At 38.4% G+C, this 21,838-nt stretch overlaps 1 protein-coding gene across 3 annotated transcripts in view; it reads left to right on the forward strand.

The window, feature by feature from the left end:
* SNRK (SNF related kinase) overlaps positions 1-21,274 on the forward strand; it is a 39,401-nt gene extending 18,127 nt beyond the window's left edge. For all 3 annotated transcript variants that reach the window (XM_021525883.2, XM_021525884.2, XM_021525885.3), the window contains 4 exons: positions 8,543-8,684; positions 11,552-11,764; positions 12,816-12,950; positions 17,465-21,274. In XM_021525883.2, the coding sequence (XP_021381558.1) occupies positions 8,543-8,684; positions 11,552-11,764; positions 12,816-12,950; positions 17,465-18,683 (1,709 nt within the window). In that variant the 3' untranslated portion in view covers positions 18,684-21,274. The remainder of the gene's footprint in view (positions 1-8,542; positions 8,685-11,551; positions 11,765-12,815; positions 12,951-17,464) is intronic.
* The last annotated feature ends 564 nt before the right edge of the window (positions 21,275-21,838 follow it).

Here is a 21,838-nt window from a genome sequence, read left to right on the forward strand (position 1 = left end):
TTCAGTTTTCATGCAGTATGCTATCCCTTGGTTCTTTTTTTTTTTTTTCCCTCAGTCTAATTATTGTACTGACTATAAACTATTCTTAATGCTTAAAATTGAAGATGTACATTGCAAGTATTGGAGCCTTGCTTTCAGAAGTGAAGCTTTGATGTGATGGGCCTGCAGTGAACAATGGGAATCTGTGATCCTGATAACTTCTCTTTAAATCTGAGGAAGCTAATATTTTTGAAACTTAATTTATGTTCTGTTCTGGATTACTTTATGCAGAAGTTTCCATGCATTCACCAGTAAACTGCTGAGTGAAGCAAAGAATAATTTATCCAATGAAACTACGGAGAAGAAGCTGTCAAGATAGGCTTCAGTTACTGCCATGTCAGCTAAACTGTAATTTAAATACAAGGATACAGTCATGTTGCTGTGTTCATGGGAGAACTGTTTTCATAGCATTCAAGCTGCTGTTGTGGAGCAAGGTTTTGTTATGATGAATACGAATACATCTCCATAGCCAGGAAGCTTAATTCCATGTATCTCTCAAACAAGTACTCAGATTAATTATTTCCAGCCTGTGGCTGACTAATTTGACAACACAGGTCTGGTGGGACCGAAATCAGTGGTGTACTACCTAGTTATAAACCAGACGCCCAAGTTTTACATTCATGTGTAAAACTGTGTTCAGATGTTAATTTTTTTCTAAATAAAGTAAAAATTATGCATTATACAGCTAAAATGTGTAGAAAAAGATAGTCCTTCAAAAACCATGAAGAATTTTTAAGATACTAGAATCAAATTGTCTTTATATACCAAAAAAACCCAAAATCATTGCAGTGAAAGATGTGCAATAGCTGTATGTGCTGTATAGACTTTGATATGTCCAGTGATTTTGAGAATATATTTTATAAAGAAGAACACTTCCTTTTATGTTTAACTAATTAATGTTGGGTTTTATTCTGGCAAATTATTTTCTGGAGTAGAAGTATTGGAATTCATGCATAAAATGTTGGTTTAGTTTGTTTTTTTAAATACAGGTTCAGTAACTTTTTGGACCTAAACAAGGGATATCAAAGGAGATATAATGTATTTGTAAATGTAGAGCTGATAATTTGGAGTGAAACAGGCTATTTTGGAATAGAGGCAGTGGCATGTGTTCAGTAAGACCTTTCAATGATGGTGTTTTCCTGTTAAGATGCACTTACTGAAACTTGAGATGCATTAGTAACTAAAAAAAAACAACTTGTTTTTATGTTAGTGGTTTTACTCAACCAGCAAAACCCATGCTATGGACTTCAGGGAAAAATCATGAAATCATAGAATGGCTTGAGTTGGAAGGAATCTATCTTAAAGACCATGTATTCCCAACCCTCTGCTGTGGGCAGGGAACCTCTCACTAGACCAGTTTGCTCAGAGCCCCATCCAAGCTGGCCTTGAACACTGACAGGGAAGACTTCCTTCCAAATATCCAATGTAAACTTGCCCTCTGTTTAAAGCCATCAGCCTTTGTCCTATCACTCCACCCCCATGTGAAAAGTCCCTCTCCAGCTCTCGTCTCCCTAGAGCCTTCTCTTTTCCAGGCTAAACTACCCCAACTCTCTCAGCCTGTCTCCACAGGAGAGGTGCTCCAGACCTCTGATCACCTTCATGGTCTTCTCTGGACTCACTGCAGCAGCTCCATGTCCTCCTGTTGGGGCTTCCAGAGTACAGGTACTAGCTGTTAGACTGAATGAAAATAGGAATCACTTCTGAAGAGAAGACTTAGTTACTGATGATTGTGTCTTAGTTAAGTAAAATAACTTAGAACAGACTGTTTCACCAGACAGATAAGCTAATTAGGGAAATAATTTGCTAAATACCATTTGCTATTTATGCTGTTTTTTTGGAGGGACGGGAAAGGAGAGGAGAAGATTTCCCTTAATTCTCTTGTCTGCTATGTGTACTAATAGTAATACTGATGGGACTTTTAGTGCTTTAAAACAAAGAAAAACCCCTGTTCTGCATGTTAATTTAAAAAATGTTAGACTTGATTGTGGATGCTTTCTTCCTCAGCCTTCAGCAAGGGAAAAATAAATGCCATTTGACAAAAACAAAAAATGTTAACAGATGGTAGCATCTCTGAGAACTGGAGAGGTCAGTATATGAGTTTATTCAAAGCCGTTTTCATTAAAAAAATAAAGCATGAAAGAATAGTTAAATCAGCTAAAAACTAAGTATCTATGAAAAAGTAATCCTTATTCTTTACTCTTACACTTGAAATTTTACTGGTCCAGTTTGAGCATATTCCAGATTTGTCAGTAGTCTGCACGTGGCCGTGTAAAAATAAATACTTGTGATATATAGAAATGCTGAAATCTTTTTTCACAAGTATTCTCTACCTTCTCACTGCTGACTTTTTATGCGAGGGATGCAGCTTTTTAAGATTTTTAGCTTATACAGGGGTGGAAATACTTCTCTTACTCTTTTAGAAGCACAAGTATATCAACAAGCACCATTCAGATAATTCAGTGGTATGATACCAGCTTTTATCTTTTGTAATGTTGTATATAATGCTCTATCACTATTTTTAGTAGAAGTAATTTTCTATAGCATTTCACTTGTCATTTGAAGTTTTACTCTTAAATTGTGTTTTGGTTCGAAGTAGTTCACAAGGGGTTTTTGTGTCTTGAGCTCAAAAGAGCAGTCTGCAGGTCTCCAGTTGCTCCCTAGCCCTGAACATGCCCAGAGTGCAGAGATACTGATGACTTTACATAGATTTTTTCCTATTTAGCTTTGCATACAAGAACTAGGTATTGAATTGCTGGTGTGTTGAATCTTTTCCAAGGCTTGTATTCAGCAGGTTTCTATGGATTGGGCTTTCTTCATGAAATCTGCTCTGAAGAGGTAGCAGCAGCAGGGGGAACATTCTTTAGTGCCTTAACACAGTGGTTAGAGGAACAGCCCATAATCCTGAAAATTGGGGTCTATTTCCACCTTCATTTATCCAGTCTGTTTGTTGATACCTCTGTAGGGGAAAAATAAACATGTAAACACTTCTGTCATCTTCATAAAAGTGGGTTTGTTTCCTTTTACCTTAAGTGGCTCCTAGTAGAAAATAACTATAATGTTCAGCTGTTACAATAGGAATATGAAGAGAAATGTATAAAACCTGGCTAAATTTTCTCAATATTACAAGTCACTTTCGAAGAAAGAGACTTTTTGTAGAAATATACATCTTATCAGCTGAGCAATATACACTGCAAACTGTTAAGCAGTTCTAAATTTAAGTTAGGAGGAAAAAAACCAACCCTTTTCCCATGGTCTGAAATAAACAACTTCAGTAAGTAGACTCAATTTACATTATGTATGTAAATGCAAATTTGTCTATTCCAAAATGAGTATGGATTTTTAATTGCCTAAAATCATAAGTTCATATAGCATATATAAATTGTGACAAATGTCTGACTTCTGAGGAACAGTAGAAATTTGAGGGAATATGAAAGTATGAAGGTTTCACTTAGGTTGTAACTTATTGAAATCCTAAGTACTTTTTTAGGAGTAAATCACAAACTTCAGAAATCAGTAAGTGACTAATGAAATGGTGAAGCAGATGAATATGGATATCCTTTGTGCAGTTTGCAAACTTGAACATGACAGATGTTTGACCACCCTGTGTTTGACAGGCATAGCACAGACAGCTAATGTTGTAATTTGGTTTCTATGGCAGTGACTTCATATTATGTAAGGAAGTTGCATATACACAGCCCTGGTTGTCATGGTTCATGGTCCTTTTCTGATTATTTAATGACTTAGAAAACAAAAATATATTCTCAACTGCAGCTAGTTACTACTGCTTTTATTTCTTATTGTATTCTTTGTCATAGTAATGATAGTTTCAAGTTAGCCAATTTAAAGGCTAAATTGTATCTTAAGACCTTCACGGGACTTTTTCTTGAAAGAGACCTTGATTATGGCTACTGCAGAATAGAACTGTGCCTTCCTTTACTATAATAACTCAAAGTTTTGAAGGTGATTAAGAATGCTAAATGCATGCAGCATGTTGGGCCTAATTTCTGCTTTTCCATCAGTTTTCTAAAGAGAGCAAATTAGATGACCCTTGAAGGACAGAAATAAGCAGTTTCCATAAAGCTTTCATCTGCTAATTGCTAGTTACTAAGAGTAGGAAAAGAACTTGAAATTGTGAAAAATAAATTATTGTTCGAATCTGCATTTTAAAGGTGGTCTCTGTAACCCTTCTCTTCCTTGTGTTGCTTCAATTAAGGGTCTCACATCTAGAACTGGCACTGATTATGACAGGACAAAGCTCTGGTAATGAACACTGTTGTGTATGGCTTTGTGTATTGCTTGGGGAAATAATAAAATTTGGTAAATGTACATTATAATAAAGTAACCTCTGATTATCCTTTACTAACTTCTCTAAGTTAACCCTACTTAAAGATCCTGCATCTTTCAGCTAGATTACACTATTCTGGAATAGAAGAATTCTCCAAAATTAACTGTGATTATTACATTAAATGGCTGGGGAAAAATTGTATATTTAGGGAACAAAGCCAAATATAAGTGTTTTTGCAGTCTATTTTCAAATTTTCGAATGAAAAATATGCAGCTGTGTTAACAAGAGCCTCGTTAAAGTGGCATTGCATCAGTCATCTGGTTGGTTGGCTTTAGTTGCATGAGGATGTGGCCTGGTTAAGCTGTGGCACAGAAAAGGAACAAGGAATCAACCCCTTGTTTGGAGAGTTTGCATATGAAGGGGCAGGACAAAACTCTTGAATGTGTTCTCTTAGTACACCTGCAGACATCCAAATACTTGGCTCTGCGTCCAGAAATGAGAGGCTTCCTATAATACGGTGTCGCAGGGTTTATGAACTTGTTGCAAAGATGACATCTGTCTTGTGACATAGGAAGATCTGCACTAAGCCTCCCAGTGATTTTTCAGTGTTACATGTGGACTAGACTTTCTCAGGCACACTCTATTCTTGCTTCCAGATTATGAGTAGACTTTTAAGTTTTGCTGAGGCTGCTCAGCTTTGTCCATGACACTGCAAGCTGAGTCACTTTATTCACCTTGGCTGTAGGTGCAATGAGGTTGATTACAACTGTAGCTGTAAAAATAGGCTGAGAATAAAACCCATGTACTTGTTCCTGTCCAGTGTTATTTCTTGGTCACATCAGAATAAACATCTGCTATGTTGACAGGGTAACAAAACACACATTTGTCAAAGTATAATAGGAAGCTTTGCCTGTAGTATGTAAGAGTGAGGTAAAATGTAGTTGTTGCTCTAGTGCTCTTCGCCAAGAGGTTAAGAACATCTACATAATATGCCAACGTTAAATGGTATTTAGCACTATTTTTAGTTTCTAAAAAAACTTTTTATGCATACACATTATGCTCTTTTAGTATATATTTTGTGCATTAAACAGAATTAGCAATATAGTGAAATACAGTAGCAGTTCAGTTCATGGTTTTTATTTCATTATTGACCGGAATTTTTATTCTATTTTCATACAGCTGTGTTAAAACTATTTTATTTTACTATTTGCAGCGCTTCTTATCTGGAGAGACCTATGGGTACAGAATACAAAATATAGTAAATAGTGAAAGAAAAAATATACAAAAATCGCCATTATGTGCTGGCTATTTAGTAATTACTGCTTTATTTATCAAAACATAAAGGTTGATGTTTAATGGGCATTGCATAATGACAAGCAATAGTGGTTTGGGGGTTTACTTTGCATTTAGACAATTGGTTGGATTTTGCTTCTAAAAAGTGTTTTTTATTTTCTATTTTTATGTAAATGTGCATACATGTTTAAATAACTTTTGGAAAATAAACAGTACCTGTTATTACACATATCCTTTCAAATTAAAACACAGCAAAGTCTATGCATAGCCCAGAGAAGAAGCCATATGTGCAAAACAGAAAATAAATTAGGAGGCTACCTTGTAATGGAAAATACTTAATGATACATTCAATATCAGGTCAGTGTAGTTGAAACTTCAAGATCTGGTAGAGTTTCCTGTATATGGTGATTTCAAGGAACTTTAATTCTTGTTTTTGATTTGTGTCCTTTTCTCAGGAATGTCTTACTGTTTTTAAGCTTGATTTCTTACACTGCTGTCTTTTTCCTTCTGTATAAACTTTTTATATGCTTATTTTTAACTATAGATTGCTCCCCTCCCCAGCATTTTTTCTCTTGACTTAAATTTAGCCCATATGTATTGCTTTATTACAGCAAATGTAGTTTGTCTGTAATAATGACTACAATGTGGACTCTTGTAAAATACTTAATGGTAAAAGGACACATGAAGTATTCTATTCTGTTGTGGGGAAGTATTGAACAGAATACTAAGATGGATCAAGTCACAACACAGATCTTAGGCAAAGTTAAAAATCTAGGAAGGATATTGATAGCCAAAAGATGACTGGTCACAGAAATGCATAAATTCGCCTGTCTTTTGTGCTTGCAAAAACTTAATGTAAGCTGTTGTGTGATGGGAGATAGATAATACACCAAAAGTTTTTGGCTGCATGGAAACTAAACAAGCAGAAAGACAACAATTAACTTTACAAAATTACAGGTGGACCTTTTAGGTGAAACTGCCTCCCTGTCTTGTGAGGGCTTTTAAAGTCCTGCATTCCCAAACATCGCCTTTCTGGCATCAAGCTATCACAGTACTGAAGTACTTAATTAATCTGTAAACATGGTGATGGTCATGCTGAATTTGCAGGTATGCATGATGTGGTGTAGGTACTCAGCCTCAAAATGCTGAGTACCTACAGGATTGAGGCTCTAGTGAGCATAACAGAAATCCAATAATTGTCTGAGTTGTAGTATACACTTAGAACAAATTAGAACTCTAAAGAAAATTACCATGTAGTGTTTCTATTCCCCTGTCAGTTAAACCATAAGAAGAATAGATCATAACTAGTAAAATGAGTAATTGTTCTAGGGATGAATCCATGTGATTTACTTTATTAAATAAAATTGTAGCCATCCTTCAGCATGAAATGCACATTTAATATTTTGAATGGGCAGGATGCAGTTGAGTACCTACTTATGTGGATCCCTCTTGCAAGTCCTTCCAGGAAAAAGCTGGTGTGCTCCGTGTCCCAGATCACTGCTAGCTGCTCTCCCCTCTTTCCTTGGGAGGTGCCTGCCCAATAATTTCTCAGCTGTTTGGTTTTACTGGGTACAGATCTATAACATGTTAAGGGTTTAAGACCCAAAATTGCTGCTGAAATTCCCTGAGCCTGGAGTTGTAGAAGTTTAAGATCATGGAGATTGTATTATGCATATATTGGAGCAAGTTATTTATTTTTCTGCACTATGATGCCCTTCTTAATATTTATGCTTCCTTTATGGAATGCAGTGACACTCAAATATTTTCTTTTAGGCAGGCTCTTAATAAAGATTTGAACTAAATATTAACTATTGCACTAAGTAGAAACCAACTACAGGGCTTCATGCCCCTAAGTGCTTCTTTTTCATCTTCTGGTATGCCATTCCACTGGGGAGCAAGAGAGTTGTTAAATGTTTCTTTTACAGAAGCAGGAATTAGAAGGATATAAGAAGACTCCCAGAATGTAGTAGAAATCACTGTTAATTGTTATGTTTGGATATTAAAAAAAAAACAAACCAGCACCCAAACCCACTACTCCACAGTTTGTAGTATCATTGGTATAAGAAGCTGGTTTTATATCAACTAATTTAGTTGCGATTGGAGGTGCCAAGTTTTAAAGCAAAGCAATACAACTGAAGGAAAAACATAGCAAAATCAGTCTTATTTCAGTGACTTACTTTGTAATTTCTTACCTGATTGAGTTAGGTGGGGGCTGGTATCTTTCTCCAGGTAGCAATTGACAGAATGAGAGGACAAAGTCTAAAGCTGCACCAAGGGAAATTTAAGTTGGATGTTTGGAAAAAGTTTTTTACTGAAGAAGGAGTGATAAAGTACTGGAATGGTCTGCTCAGGGAGGTGGTGGAGTCACCATCCCTGGATGTGTTTAAGAAAAGATCAGATGTGGCACTTGGTGCCATGGTTTAGTTGAGGTGTCAGGGCATGGGTTGGGCTTGGTGATCTTGAAGGTCTCTTCCAACCCAGTGATTCTGAGAACCATGTAAACAATACAGAGAACAGTTTATGCAAGTCCTTGAGAAAGGAATGTGCTTTGAATCCAGATCTCTTGAATAACCTGTGCCTACTTGTTCTCAAAAGGGTAATGAATTCTTGCCTTCTAAGTGACCAGATTATTTTCAGCTTTATCTAGCACTGCTGTCAAAAGTATTAATGCATCTCAAACTGTTATGCATCCTTGAAGTAATGAATTTTGGGCTTTTTTTCCCCTTCAAAAACTGTAAAAGCTGTCAAGCAATGGACCTACAGTATTTTGTACTCAGTGGAATTGCAATTTTCGCAAGTAATACTCATAATGAAGAGTGCAATAATCACCCCAATATGCATTTTAAGAAGACTTCATGGGTTGGATGGTAATTATGTCTGTATCATCAACAGTTGGGTTTTTAAATATGTACTTTATATTTGCAGATATATGGAGTTTGGGGGTCATCCTTTTCATGTTAGTCTGTGGACAACCACCATTCCAAGAAGCAAATGACAGTGAAACTCTGACTATGATAATGGACTGCAAATACACGGTGCCACCTCATGTGTCCAAAGAATGTAAAGAGTAAGTAGAGAACTAAACAACTTGGAAGTATTCTCAGAAGTGGATTTGCATTATTTTTGGGAGTTCCCTGTACTATATTATCAATGTGTACAATATTCCTTGTTACTCCTCCTTTTATGTCTCTCAATTGTCATGCGTTTTATAAGAATTGAAGAAATTACTCAGTACCAATTGGCTTTGGCCAACTCTTTCGCTGGACAAATTACCAGGTGGTGTTGAGATTATTCTGTCACAAGGGTTAGGTAATGCTGCTTATCAATTTCTGTCCAAACAACAAGTGTCCAAAACATGTCACACAGCAAGTTTTGCTCATCTCCTACTGAAATTGCAACTCCGAATTGCCATCCTAGGTTATTAATGGAGAAAAATATTTGGTCTGGAAATACCATATCCACTTAGGAGTCACAATTCCTTTTGATGTGTTTTTCTGCAGTGGTCACTGGAGCCTTTTTATTGATATGTTCCAATATTTCCCATGTTTCCCTATTGGTTAATGACCTTTGGGCCTTTAAATATATATCCCATTTGCATCATTTAGACTATTTTAAAATGTTTGTCTGGGTTCTTGAATCTGCAGTAGAGTATCTTTTAATTTTCAGTACAGAGAACTAGCTCCCTTTACAAGTGCTTGAAAAATGCATTTGATTCAGTCAAAAAACTAGAGCAGCATCTAGAATTCTGTTACTTGCCAAAGAATAAAATTTGTTATAGCTGTGGTCATGATGCCTATTCCTTTCTTTACCTGTCATCTGTGCAGTCCAGGAGTCTAATGCATAACATGGTGAACAGCATCCCAGCCTGCATCAGCAACAGTGTGGCCACAGGACCTGGGGAATGATCCCCTGTGCTCAGCACTGGTGAGGGCACATCCTGAGCCCTGTGTTCAGTTTTTGAGCTCTCAAGGAAGACATTGAGGTGATGGATTGTGTCCAGAGAAGGGCAGTGAAGCTGGGGAGCAGCTGAGGAAGCTGGGGTTGTTTAGCCTGGAGAAGAGGAGGTTCAGGGGACACGTTACCGCTCTCTACAACCACCTGAAAAGAGGTTGTAGCCAGGTAGGGTCAGTCTCTTCTCCTAGGTAATAAGCAATAGGATGAGGAAATGACCCCTCAAGGCTAAAACTGGGCATTAGGAAAAAATTCTTGTCAAGCCTTAGAACAGGCTGCCCAGGGAAGTGGTAGAACCACCGTGCCTTGAGGTGATGATGATTCAAAATCAGTGTGGATGTGGCACTTAGATGGTTTAGTGGTGAGCATGGTAGTGCTGTTTTAGTGGTTGGACCTGATGCTCTCAGTAGTCTTTTCCAACCTTAATGATTCTGTAATTCTGTGCCATAGCTGGTGTTTTTGTCTTGTCATTAGGACCGTCCAGTAGCATGGAAAAGCTGCTCTGAGCTTGAAGAGCTTCACATACAGGAAGAGGTTTAAGAGGGAGCTCTTATCAGTGAATTGTATCGGATCAATCTCTTGAGATGCTGCATAGTGAGGCCAGGAAACTTACCTTTGCAACGTCCTGCTTAATATACTTGCTAACACTGATTTGCTTACATGTCCAGATCTGCTTTCTCTATACAAAGCATGAACTATGTACAGCCAGTTACCTAGGTCCCCTATAGGTTTGGTTTCCTTAGGGAAAAGACTCTGGGAATGCTTAAACTTCCTGTTTGGAGTGAAAGCATTTGTGGATTGAGAGGCATAAACAAGCTTCAAGCAGGAGACACATGTAATGCATTTGTGCCGTTTTACTACAGGCAGTGTAGTTTAAAAGTCATATTAAATGTGGAATTTGTTCTCTTTCTGTCACAATATTAACAAAAGCAAAGAGACTCAAGGCTCCCATGTCTCACCCTTGCCTTTCCTCTTGGTAAGGGTTGAGACCAGAGCTAATAAAAAGAAACGTGACTTTCTTTTTTACTGTAGAATTTTTTAAGAAGGTTGGATTAATCTCCACTTCTTAAATGTATACATCATCTCACACAAAAAAAAAAAAGGCAAACAACAACAACAACAAAAAAAACATTTAAAAAATTGTGATTAACTTTGTATGTGGCCTTGCAGTCAGAAGTTGCATGGTGTAGTATAGTTAGTGGAAGAAAAAGCACTGTATGAGAACTGAAGAACATGTTGGAGCAATAGAGTTTCTTTGTAACCTTGGCAACAAAACCATATATCCATATTTGTTGAATATAGCCAAATATACCTCCCCCAGGAATCTTCCATGTATAGTAAGTGAACAGAGATATGCTGTGCTAATGAAGTCTTCTTTCTCTCTTTAATTGGGGAATTCATGCACTTTCTTTCCAGCATTTGTAAAATCTCAGTATCAACTCATTAGTAGATTTGTCACTATATCATCCCAGAAAGTGTATTGGTCTGTTTAGGTTTTTTATATGTGGGTAGAACAAATTACAGTTTTTTCAAGGATACTGAAGACTGAAATGTCTGATAGTTACTTCAGAATAAAATATTTCCATTTATCTTGCCATTCCATATACTTATTCACAGCAGCAATAATAAAAAATTCACATTTCTATTACTTTACCGACTAGCTGATAGGCCACCTGTGACCTGTAATTGCCCTATAAAACCTACTAAAATCAAATAAATGAGAAAAATCAGATTAATTATCTAAGTATGGTAAATGAAAACTGCAGTGTTTATGGTATTTATCATTTTAATAAATTGTTTTAGTTTAGCAGTATTTGTAATGTCTTTGAGACTAAACAGTTTCCCATCACATTATTTACTGTGAGACTTCAGAAGATCTGTGTGACCTGACAGCAAAAAATGTCTTCCTAATGTTGCTCTTAAAACAACTGCTTTTTTAAACATGTGTGTGCATTTTTGTTTAGATTTATTTTTTATTCACAGTCTAATTACACGGATGTTGCAGAGAGACCCAAAGCGAAGGGCATCTTTGGAAGAGATTGAAAACCATGCGTGGCTCCAAGGAGTTGATCCATCTCCTGCAACCAAGTATAATATTCCTCTTGTCTCATACAAAAATCTGTCTGAGGAGGAGCACAACAGTATAATCCAGCGCATGGTTCTTGGGGACATTGCAGACAGAGACACCATAGTGGAGTAAGTCAGCACCATTGCAGATGCAGCTTGTTTTGTGCACCTCTTGGTTTTGATTCAAGAACATCACGAGAACCGTGGGCACTTTGGTGTTTAAATATCAGGGCATTCAGTTAATAAACAAAGTATTGCAGTCTTGCTGTGTGGTAGGATATTGTGGGATCAGAAGTACTTAAGAATACTCAAATTTAGGAAAAACTTCAAGAAAATGTGTTGGAACAGTGTTTTGATTCCTGCAGTAGCTGTCTTGAGTAAACTTAAATGCTTTGGAATCCATGCTTGTTCTTCATCTCTCATGCGTATTTGAAGGTGACAAATTCTAGAATTCTTCCCTTAGAACATTTCCAGTGTACCTAAATCTTTGTTAATTTAAAATATTATTCCGTTTATGTATGTAATTCATAATAGTCATTGTCACTGAGGAAGCTTGCTAGAAAGCTACACAGATTCTTCTAATAGATTAAAATTGTCAACTTTCTAAAATATTCCCCAAATTCAAAGAGATTTAAAATATTTTTTCCTTTTTTTATGTGTTCAGCTGTTAAAAACTGTTGATGGGGAAGGCTAAGCAGCAGTCTCACTTCTTAAGCTTTTAGCTGTGTAACAGGGGCAGACTGTCTGTTACAACGTCTGAGTGATGCTTACTGGTTTATGAACTTATTTTTACTATAAAGGCAATGTGCCCTTAAGATAATGAAAGTTTTCCATTTGTTGCATTGGTATTTTGTGGTTGCATGTGCTAGTGGGAGAGCCCATCATTGGTGCAGAACAGTTAAAAAAAGTTATCATTTAAAGAATGCAAAATAAAAAATAATTTTTTACTTTTGTTGGATGATATCCTAGGGATGTCTCCTTCCAACTATACTTGAAATTGCTAGACTTGTTGGCTCTTTGTTTTTAATAAAATTAAGGCATGCTCATCAAAAGATCAGAAAGGGGCAGTCCTGCTTTCAGGCACTTCCTGTTATGGGAAGCACAGCAAGCTGTGAGATGCATGTCCAATTGTTAGAAACCACTGATGGATGGGTTATTTTGTGTTTTGTATTTTCCTCAGGGCATTGGAGACTAACAAATACAATCACATCACTGCTACTTACTTCTTACTAGCTGAAAGGATCCTGCGAGAAAAACAAGAGAAGGAAATTCAGACCAGATCTGCAAGCCCCAGCAACATCAAAGCTCAGTTCAGGTGAGAATTTAGGAATCTAAGTGGCTGGGTGTAGTTTTGTTGGTTGTTTTTTTTTTGTTTTTTAAATTGTCTTAATGAGAATATTAAAATTCTCAAGTAATGCTTCCTTGAAAACAGTAAAATACTTACTCATTGCAAATTTTAAATGTCTTCAAAGGGCTGTGGACACTTCAGAAACCATTCAGAAATCAGTTGCACATAATATTTTCAATTTTCCTACCCTTCTCAGGAAATGGCAAGGCAATTATAAGTCTGTACCTACAGAGGCAAGTTTTCATACCCCCTAGAAAAGGGCTTGTTCATTGACCTTCAGCTCCTCATACAAATTGTATTATGTAATATCCCTGGAGAAAAATTAGTTGCATAATCCATAAACCTGCTGATATGGAATTAGTTATAAATGAGAAATCACTCTAAATTTGACCTGTAGGTTATGTTCTTTTTCATGTCAGTTGCTGTGCCTGTTGTCTAAGAAAACTTACTGAATTTACCATTTCACTCAGTCACTTAAATATATTGCAATAGATTGGTTTTGTTAGACAAAACATGAATTTAAAAAAAACTCATAGTAAGGGTTCCTGAGATTTCCCAGGCTCCAGCTTGTGACTCAGTAAAACTAAAAGGGGGGAATTGGGCTTGTGGTATCCAGTTTGTATTGCTATGTTCAGCCAGTTCATTTGCTCTGCAACCAGTTATCAAAGCATCCTGCATTTTCAGTTACAGCAGAATACACTTTAACAAAACCAACCAACCAAAAAAACCCACCAAAATCCACCAACCAGAACACCCAACCCAAAAGGCAAATAGTATAGTTTCCACTTGCACATAGATATTGGATGATTCAAGTTTTGAGAAGTTATTTTGCTTATACATTGTGGTTTTTCTTTCCTGAATTAAGTGGTAAATTATCACTAGGGATCTGCTGGTATTGGATAAAAATATTCATTGGCCCATCTTGACGATTGTTCCAGTGAAGATGGAGGAAGTACTGAGGCATTTTCATTAACTTTGATCTTGTAGCCTCCAGTCTTTTCAAAAGTTGCCTATTTAGGTAAAATTCTGGTAATTGTTACTAGCAATAATAACAGTTGTTAGTAGATAACTTATTAATGAGAAAAGCATACTAAGTGTTTGTGCTGATGTTTAGCACTGCAAACTCCAGCAACACCTTCAGTGTTGTTTATCTGTATGAAAAAGACAAAATAATTTGTTCATTCCAAAAGTTTCTCTGTGCGACTTTCATGCAAGGTCATATGTGAAATCATTTAATAGGAGTAAGTGTTGGAATGTCCTTCCAGTGCATAGTCATAGTTTTCCTTGGCCTAATTGATAAAAGTAAGATACTACTACCTCAAGTTAAATGTAAAAATAAATGGACACTTGCTCACTTGCTACAGATTAAGGACACACATTTGGGAAAATAGGTTAAAGTCTCCATTTGTTGCCACCTTGGATTAAGGCTTGAGATTTTAGAGGCATCTCCTCTGAATACTAGTCTGTCTGCCTGAATTGTGAGTTGATGCTCTGTGAATGTTACAGTGTTTTCAGTGTCTCTGTCACCCCCAGGTGGGACTGCATCCTGCACTGTGTACACCTAATCGTCATTCACTCAGTGGTCACTGAGGTAGGAAATAGACCTTAGGTGGTTGCAGGTACTTCAGAAGAGTTACTGTAGCAGGCATCTAGGGGTTGCCTAAGAACCTCAGTGGTCTGGAGAGTGGCGTTAGAGAGCTCACATCTCTTCAAGGGTGATAGTGTAACTTTGACTCACCCGTTCTCTCATGGTGGATAATCTCATTTTTGGTCAGCTTCTTTGAAAAAAAGAAATCCCATCAAATGTTCTTAATACTAAGTATTACTTATAAAACAAATTACTCTAGAGGAAGACCTGGAGTTCACCTTCAAATGGAAATTCTAAAACTATAAAGTTGGCTTTTGAATTGTTTGGGGTTTTTTTAAATGAGTGTCACTCAGTAAAGAGCAGCTCTACTTATTTAAGAAACTGGAACAAAAACTTCAATTAATCTAAATTTTTATATGAATTTGTAAAGTTGGAGTAGCTGTAGCTTTCCCTATGAGTATGAATTTTCTAACGAGGACATCTGCACAAGCTTGGGAACCCTTGCTCTTACGGTCCCAGTAGCTGTTCTTTGCCTCCATGATCATTCTAAATTCCAAGTGTTTCTACAGAATGACCTTGTGGAAAAGACAACACAGTAGTGTATTACTTTGATTTTGAGACCTCAAAATATTAAAAAAAAAATTAACTTATTTCCAACCTGGAGCTTTTTTTCCCTGTCCGTCTCTTCCCTCAGACCTACTAGGAATAAAGGGAGAGGCAGAAGGGAAGGGAACCAAACATGGGCTGCTATAAAAGATAAACATACTGTAGTGAGGAGGTTTATTGCCTGGCAACTACAGTACTGTAAGATACTATATTTGCTCTTTATTGTGACAACTACAGAACTCTTCCTATTTTTGCTGACAAACCAGTCTGTTCTTTTAGCATGGCAAGTTCCTGGAAGATTGAGATCTTAATTTTCTGTCATGTTTTAGTTTTGTTTTTAGCGTATTTAAGTCCTGTTTGTTAATTACAGGCAATTGTGTTTAAAATACACAGCAGAGCACAAGTCATCAGCAAACTGGGTCAGTGTTTCCCAGCATTTCTGGAGACAGCTGGGGCCTGAGGGAGGGTGCAGCATGAAACCAAGGAAGACCACAGCCCAGGCTTCACTTCTTGTCTGCGCAGCTTGGCTTGGAGCTGCTGGTTTTGTTGCCTGCCTCCAGGTAGAGCTCCCCACTGGAGAGAGGCCAGTGAGGGCCACCAGCAGCTCCCAGTGAGACAGGCAGGAGCCTGCATGGCTCCATGCAGGGAATGCACCACACACAGGCTTAGACAGTGTGTGGGTAGCCAGGCTCTACTGTGAGAGGGTCCTGGGTTAGAGGTTAGAAGTTTCTGGCACTGTTGGTTGAACATAAGTGATGCTGCAGCAAAGTCTGCAGCAAGGCTGAGTTGAGTTTATTGCTGGTTATAGTTTAGCCTCCTCCTCAAAGTTTGTACATCTGTGGAGAGAGTTTTCAGGAGACAACCTGGCATAGACCAGTATCTCACACTTCAGGGTCCTTTTCTGTGCAGCCTTCAGCAAGTGCAGTCCTACCACAGCAAAGAGGTGTCTGAGCCTTCCCTCTTCCTTCAGCTTCACTTCCTGACACAGCAGAGAGCAGGAAACTGATGTAATTCTTGTGTCTTTGTATGCAGCTTGTCAGGCAGATACCTGGGGTCACACCTGGTGTGAAATGTTCTCTGCTGTCCTCCTCCTCTTGCTTCTAAACCGGGCAATGAAGCCATACAGCCCTTTCTTTTGGCACACACAAAATATGGTTGGAAATGTCTTGTAATATGCTGTCCATATGTGACCAGAGGTCTCTACTACAGCTTTTCACACAGTAGCAAGAGTATTTTTGTTATGTAAAGTTAAGAGACTGGTAAACCTTTTAGAATGAAACACAAGAAATGTGGGGCTTATGCTGAGTGAAGAAGTCAAAGAATTGTTCACTGTTAACATATTGGTCTGTACATGTTGGTTTTTTGGATTAGGCTTTTAAAATAAAGACTGACAGTCTTTGTTCTTAAGTTTATTCTGTGTGCGTTACTGGAATATTACAAAACATGTTAAGATTTAAAGTTAAATGCAAATCATTAGAGAGTAACGTAAGATACCGGAGATAAGACATCAGCTGCCTACTTGTGAAACTGATGGACACTCATGTTACTTTCATTTTGATTTGAACTAATGCTATTACAGTCATACATTTTCAGCTTGGATTTACAGTTCATTCAAGTGTCATATTCTTAAGCAGCTTGAGTTCTCAATTCATGCAGATTTATCATTCCAGATTCTCAGCTAAGGACAAATAAATGTATGAGCTCTTTAAAATTAAAGGGAACTTTGTAGAATAGAGCTTGGTGAGAATAAGAGACTCTTTCATCTGACTCACCTTTTCAGTCTCACTCATGTTAATTCTAACCTAAATTTTATATTAAGACTACCAGGGAAAAACCCCAGAAGCTTCAGATTACAAGTAGTTTGCAATACTGTTTTAAGTTGTGCTTGAATAGGCTTGTACCTTCCTCTAGGTACTGGTGATTCTGTACCAATCTCAGATTATTTTTTTGAGACACAATTATTTCAAGTTTTTTTTATTGCTTAATTAATTTTCTGAGATCAGTGAAATCTTAAATTTTGATTTGGCAATAACCAACTTAATTTCTAAACTATGTTCTTGTATAGATGGTGTTCCTTTCAAATAGGCATTTCTAAAGGAATGCACATTCTCGGACAACACGTTCTCATGTTCAGTCACTCAGTACTGTTATTTACAGACATGCCACTCAGCTGCTCAGTTTGTGTGTCAGTGCTTGTGCTTCTCTGGTGCAGATCTTGCACTTCTTTGTAAGTTCTGAAATGCTTACTGTGATGTAACTTCCTGTTTATCTTTAATTTTTTATGCAGGCAGTCATGGCCAACAAAAATTGATGTCCCCCAGGATCTGGAGGATGACCTTACAGCAACCCCTCTCTCCCACACCACTGTTCCTCAGTCCTCACCAGCTCGCACGGCTGAGAATGTTCTCAACGGGCACCGGAGCAAGGCCCTTGGGGATTCCACAAAGAAGGAAGAGATCCCTGAACTGTCTGGGCCAGCACTTTCAGCAGTTCCATCAGTGAGCTTAAAACCCACTACCAGTGGCCGGAAGTGCTTGTTCAGAGTAGAAGAAGATGAAGAGGAGGATGAGGAAGATAAAAAACCTATTTCTCTTTCTACTCAAGTTGTTCTGCGTCGTAAGCCTTCGGTTACAAATCGTCTTACTTCGAGAAAGAGCGCACCAGTCCTCAACCAGATCTTTGAGGAGGGCGAGTCAGATGATGAGTTTGACATGGATGAGAACTTGCCCCCAAAGCTCAGCAGGTTAAAGATGAACATCGCCTCGCCCAGCACCGTGCACAAACGCTACCACCGGAGGAAAAGCCAGGGACGGGGCTCCAGCTGCAGCAGCTCCGAAACCAGCGACGACGACTCGGAAAGTAGGAGGCGTCTGGACAAGGACAGTGGGTTTACTTACTCCTGGCACAGACGGGATAGCAGCGAAGGGCCACCAGGCAGCCAGGGAGATGGTGGTGGACAAAGCAAACCAAGCAATGGAAGTGGAGGGGTGGACAAAACGAGTCCAGGCGATAACAACAAAGGTGGGGGAAGTCCCTCCGGTAGCTCTGGTGGGAGCACCAACACCACCTCGGGTTCCACTCGGAGATGTGCTGGATCTGGAAACTCAATGCAGCTGTCATCCAGAAGTGCAGGGGAACTGATTGAAAGCCTGAAGCTAATGAGCCTTTGTCTAGGTTCACAGATTCACGGCAGCACGAAATACATTATAGATCCTCAAAACAATCTGTCTTTTTCCAGTGTAAAAGTACAGGAGAAATCAACGTGGAAAATGTGTATAAGCTCCGGCGGAAGTGCAAACCAGGCTTCATCACTGGGCAGCCTAAAATTTTTTTCTGACCAAATGTCAGACACAACAAACGAATTGGAACGGCTAAAGAACAGGAACTTGAAAAACAATGTGCTACAACTACCTCTCTGTGAAAAAATATCTGTGAATATTCAGCGGAACCCAAAGGAGGGGCTGCTGTGTACCTCCAGTCAAACCAGTTGCTGTCATGTCATTTGACAATGACCTGACTTGAACAGCTCGATTTGCTTGACAGAGTCATTCTTCCTGGTCAGAGCTGTGAACACCTTGTCACAGACCCCTTTTTGTCGTCTTAAGATTTTTAAGTGGGCTTTGAGCAGTTATTTATTATACTTTTAATTTTGTGTTTGCTTGATGGTATGACAATGCATGGTCCTTGCATGCTGCTAGCAGATATGTTTTTCTTTTTCAACACAACAGAATATTTTATTGTGTAATTTTTACATTTATAATTTTACTATGGAAGATCTGGATTAAATTAAAATAAAGATCTGGATCCTAATGTAAATGAAGCACTTAGAAGTTTCATGTTCTGCACTTAAACTAGAAAGAGAAGCTTTTGTTTGCTTATGAAATGTTAATTCTTGTTCTGACCTTCTGTGAAAACTAAAATATGTGATATGTGGCATACTTCTATGTGTCCGAAACAGAACCAAAGCAATAATGTTTTGATGCTGAAAACTCTTCAGGGAGCTTTCAGATGTTCCAAGGCTTGTACAAAGCAAAGATGCACTGAAAATTAGTGATCTTGAAATATGATTTTAAACCCACACCTATTTGTCTTAAGCTATGATATAGATGAAGTTGTGGCTCAAAAATCAAACTGAAGAGATCTTGTTATGCTAGAGGCGTTTTCTTTAAAAAAAAAAGAAAAAAAAAAGGCAAGTAGATTTGTAAGGCAGCTTTCTCCCATAGAAATATGTTAATATTACAAGCAGACAATCTTTTTTAATATAACAAAGGTAAATTATTAAGTCTACTTCTGAGTTTTTACATGCTAACTGAAAATAAATATTTGTATGAATTACTTTTGTTAGTAGTATATCATGACATTAAGTATTTTAGGTTTCTACCTTGTAAACCCCCTCTGCTGTTCTCGCCTCCCCTCCCTGAGATTCCAGAAGGCAATAAGGTGGAAAACCTTTAGGTAATTGGATTCACATTGAAATTGTCATTTACAGTTTTGTTATTATTACTCTTTTAAGGACTTAAAATACTGCTGGTTCCCCACATGTGCATCACTTATTTTCCTTCAGTAATACACCTGTTCATACAGTTCATTTAAAATAGCCTGTAGGAAAGTGTTTCTTTCACAGCTCTGAGCCTTCCTGTCAGGCTTCCCATTGCCATGGCAAGGTCTTTATTCAGAGTATTTCTGTACAAAAGGATACTTTTGACCAGATGAATTAACTTTGTGGAATTTTATTATCTAGAATAAAATATATTGCAGATTCCTAGTTTTGGGAAGGGCAAGAATGTTTTATTTTTTCATGCTGTGCACTGGGTCTTCTAAGCAATGCTAGTGAAACTGGGGGTACTATGTAGCAGCGCCCTGGGCAGACCCTGGGTGTCCCAGAGGAGTTTGACACTGTTGAGCATCTTGTAATGCTTTCAGAATGGTCAACACAGCGTTTTGTGTCTGCTGTGGAGCGAGCAGAGCGCCACAGAACGGCTGGGTCAGCATGGCCACAGCTCACAACAGCTCTTGTGATTCCTGCAAGACTTCAGAGAGTCTGAAGTGCATGGGGTGTCCTTCCTGGTGCGCTGAGCCGGGGGCTCTGCCTCTGGAACAAGGCAAAGGAGAAGTGTTCTGCTTCTTTAGTTTTAATCTCTAGTTGCAGTTTAGTTAAAAGCTACAAGCATAGATGTGTGGGTGAAGCCATAGAACATAATTGCTTGAATTTTTTGAGCAGGGATTTTACCAAGGGCCAGAAACCAGATGTGTGGTTCACAGACAGTGAGCGTAACATCCACGTAGGAGAAGTTTATAAAGGGCATTGGCAATAAACTTTATTTGTTGCAGCTTTTTTCCAAGTATTGTAAATACTCTTTCCTGATATGTACAGCCTTGGAATGGCACCTTTTAACTAACCCCAGGTGTATTTTGTTTCCAATGTTTTTATATACGACTGTATATATGGTGCTCACTTTAGAACAGCAGTGTTGACCATTTATGCTGCATAGTTGTATTATAGCCTTATAGTTGTGTGTGGCTGGTTGGACCTCTGGGTGTACAGATGTGTACAGATGTGTTAGTCTGAGTGCTGTCCTCTCCCCCTCTGTTGATAGGTGAATGATTGTGCATGTGGTGTACGTCGTGTTATGTCGTCATGTAAAAGGAAGGGCGAAAATAACCACTACATTAAGATAATATTGGACCAAACTATTTAGAGCAAGTAAAAAGTTTCTTGTACCCCTTAACGTGTCTTTAAGAGTTGCATATAGTTACAGTAGTGTATAAAGTAAATATTGTGGAAAAACAGTTAGTCTTGTATTTTTCTGTATGTGTGTATATAAAAATATATAAAAAATAATGTACCTCTAGCAACTTAATCTGTATTTAAGATGTGACAATCTTGACACAGAATTTTAAGAGTAGCAGTCTAAATAAGCAGAATTATGAACAGAAGTATAAAAATTTCTCACCAAGGAAGAATCCATGTGTGTTAAGAGGGTACAGAAATATCAACTGATATTATTGCTTCTGGCAATGTTTGGCTTTTTCATTGTACAAACATTCATGGTGTGCGACAGAAATGGAAAATCCAGTAATAAAAGTGATATCCTGACTGATGCATAGCCAATGACTTGCATGTGGATGGGGCTTGTGTCTCCTGGCGTTTGGTGTGTGAGGGCAGCGCAGGCTCCAGGCTGGTCCCTCGCTGCAGCACCTGGAACAGCGAGGGGCCTTGCCTTGCGAGAGCACGGCTGGGTGTGTGGATGGGCACCCACTCGTGAACTTCCAGTTACTCCCTTGCACTGATCAAATGCGTTCGTTTGGCCTTTATAGTTGTCACAGTCATCATCTGACGAGTTTTCTGTCTCAAGGCTGAGGGAGCCGTTCCTTAGGCAGAACTCCAGACCGTGGTTCTTTACCAAGTAAAGTGGGGAATAGTAAAAACAGGGGAGGGCAGCAGTGCCAGCCCACTTTGCCCCATGAGCACACATTGCACTGAGGCGCGTGGGGCTGCCTGGGAGCGAGCTGGCTTCTGACATCTTGTCCCTCAGAGGTGTCTGTGGCTGGAGCAGCTCAGCATGCCACTGCAGTGATTTAACTGCTCCTGGAGCACAAACTGGTTAGCCAGGGCAGGAGCAAGGGCACGGAACAGGTTCTGTGAATACGTGGCATTAAG

Source organism: Lonchura striata, chromosome 1 (assembly GCF_046129695.1).
Source record: "Lonchura striata isolate bLonStr1 chromosome 1, bLonStr1.mat, whole genome shotgun sequence".
In the NCBI taxonomy this organism is placed as follows: domain Eukaryota; kingdom Metazoa; phylum Chordata; class Aves; order Passeriformes; family Estrildidae; genus Lonchura; species Lonchura striata.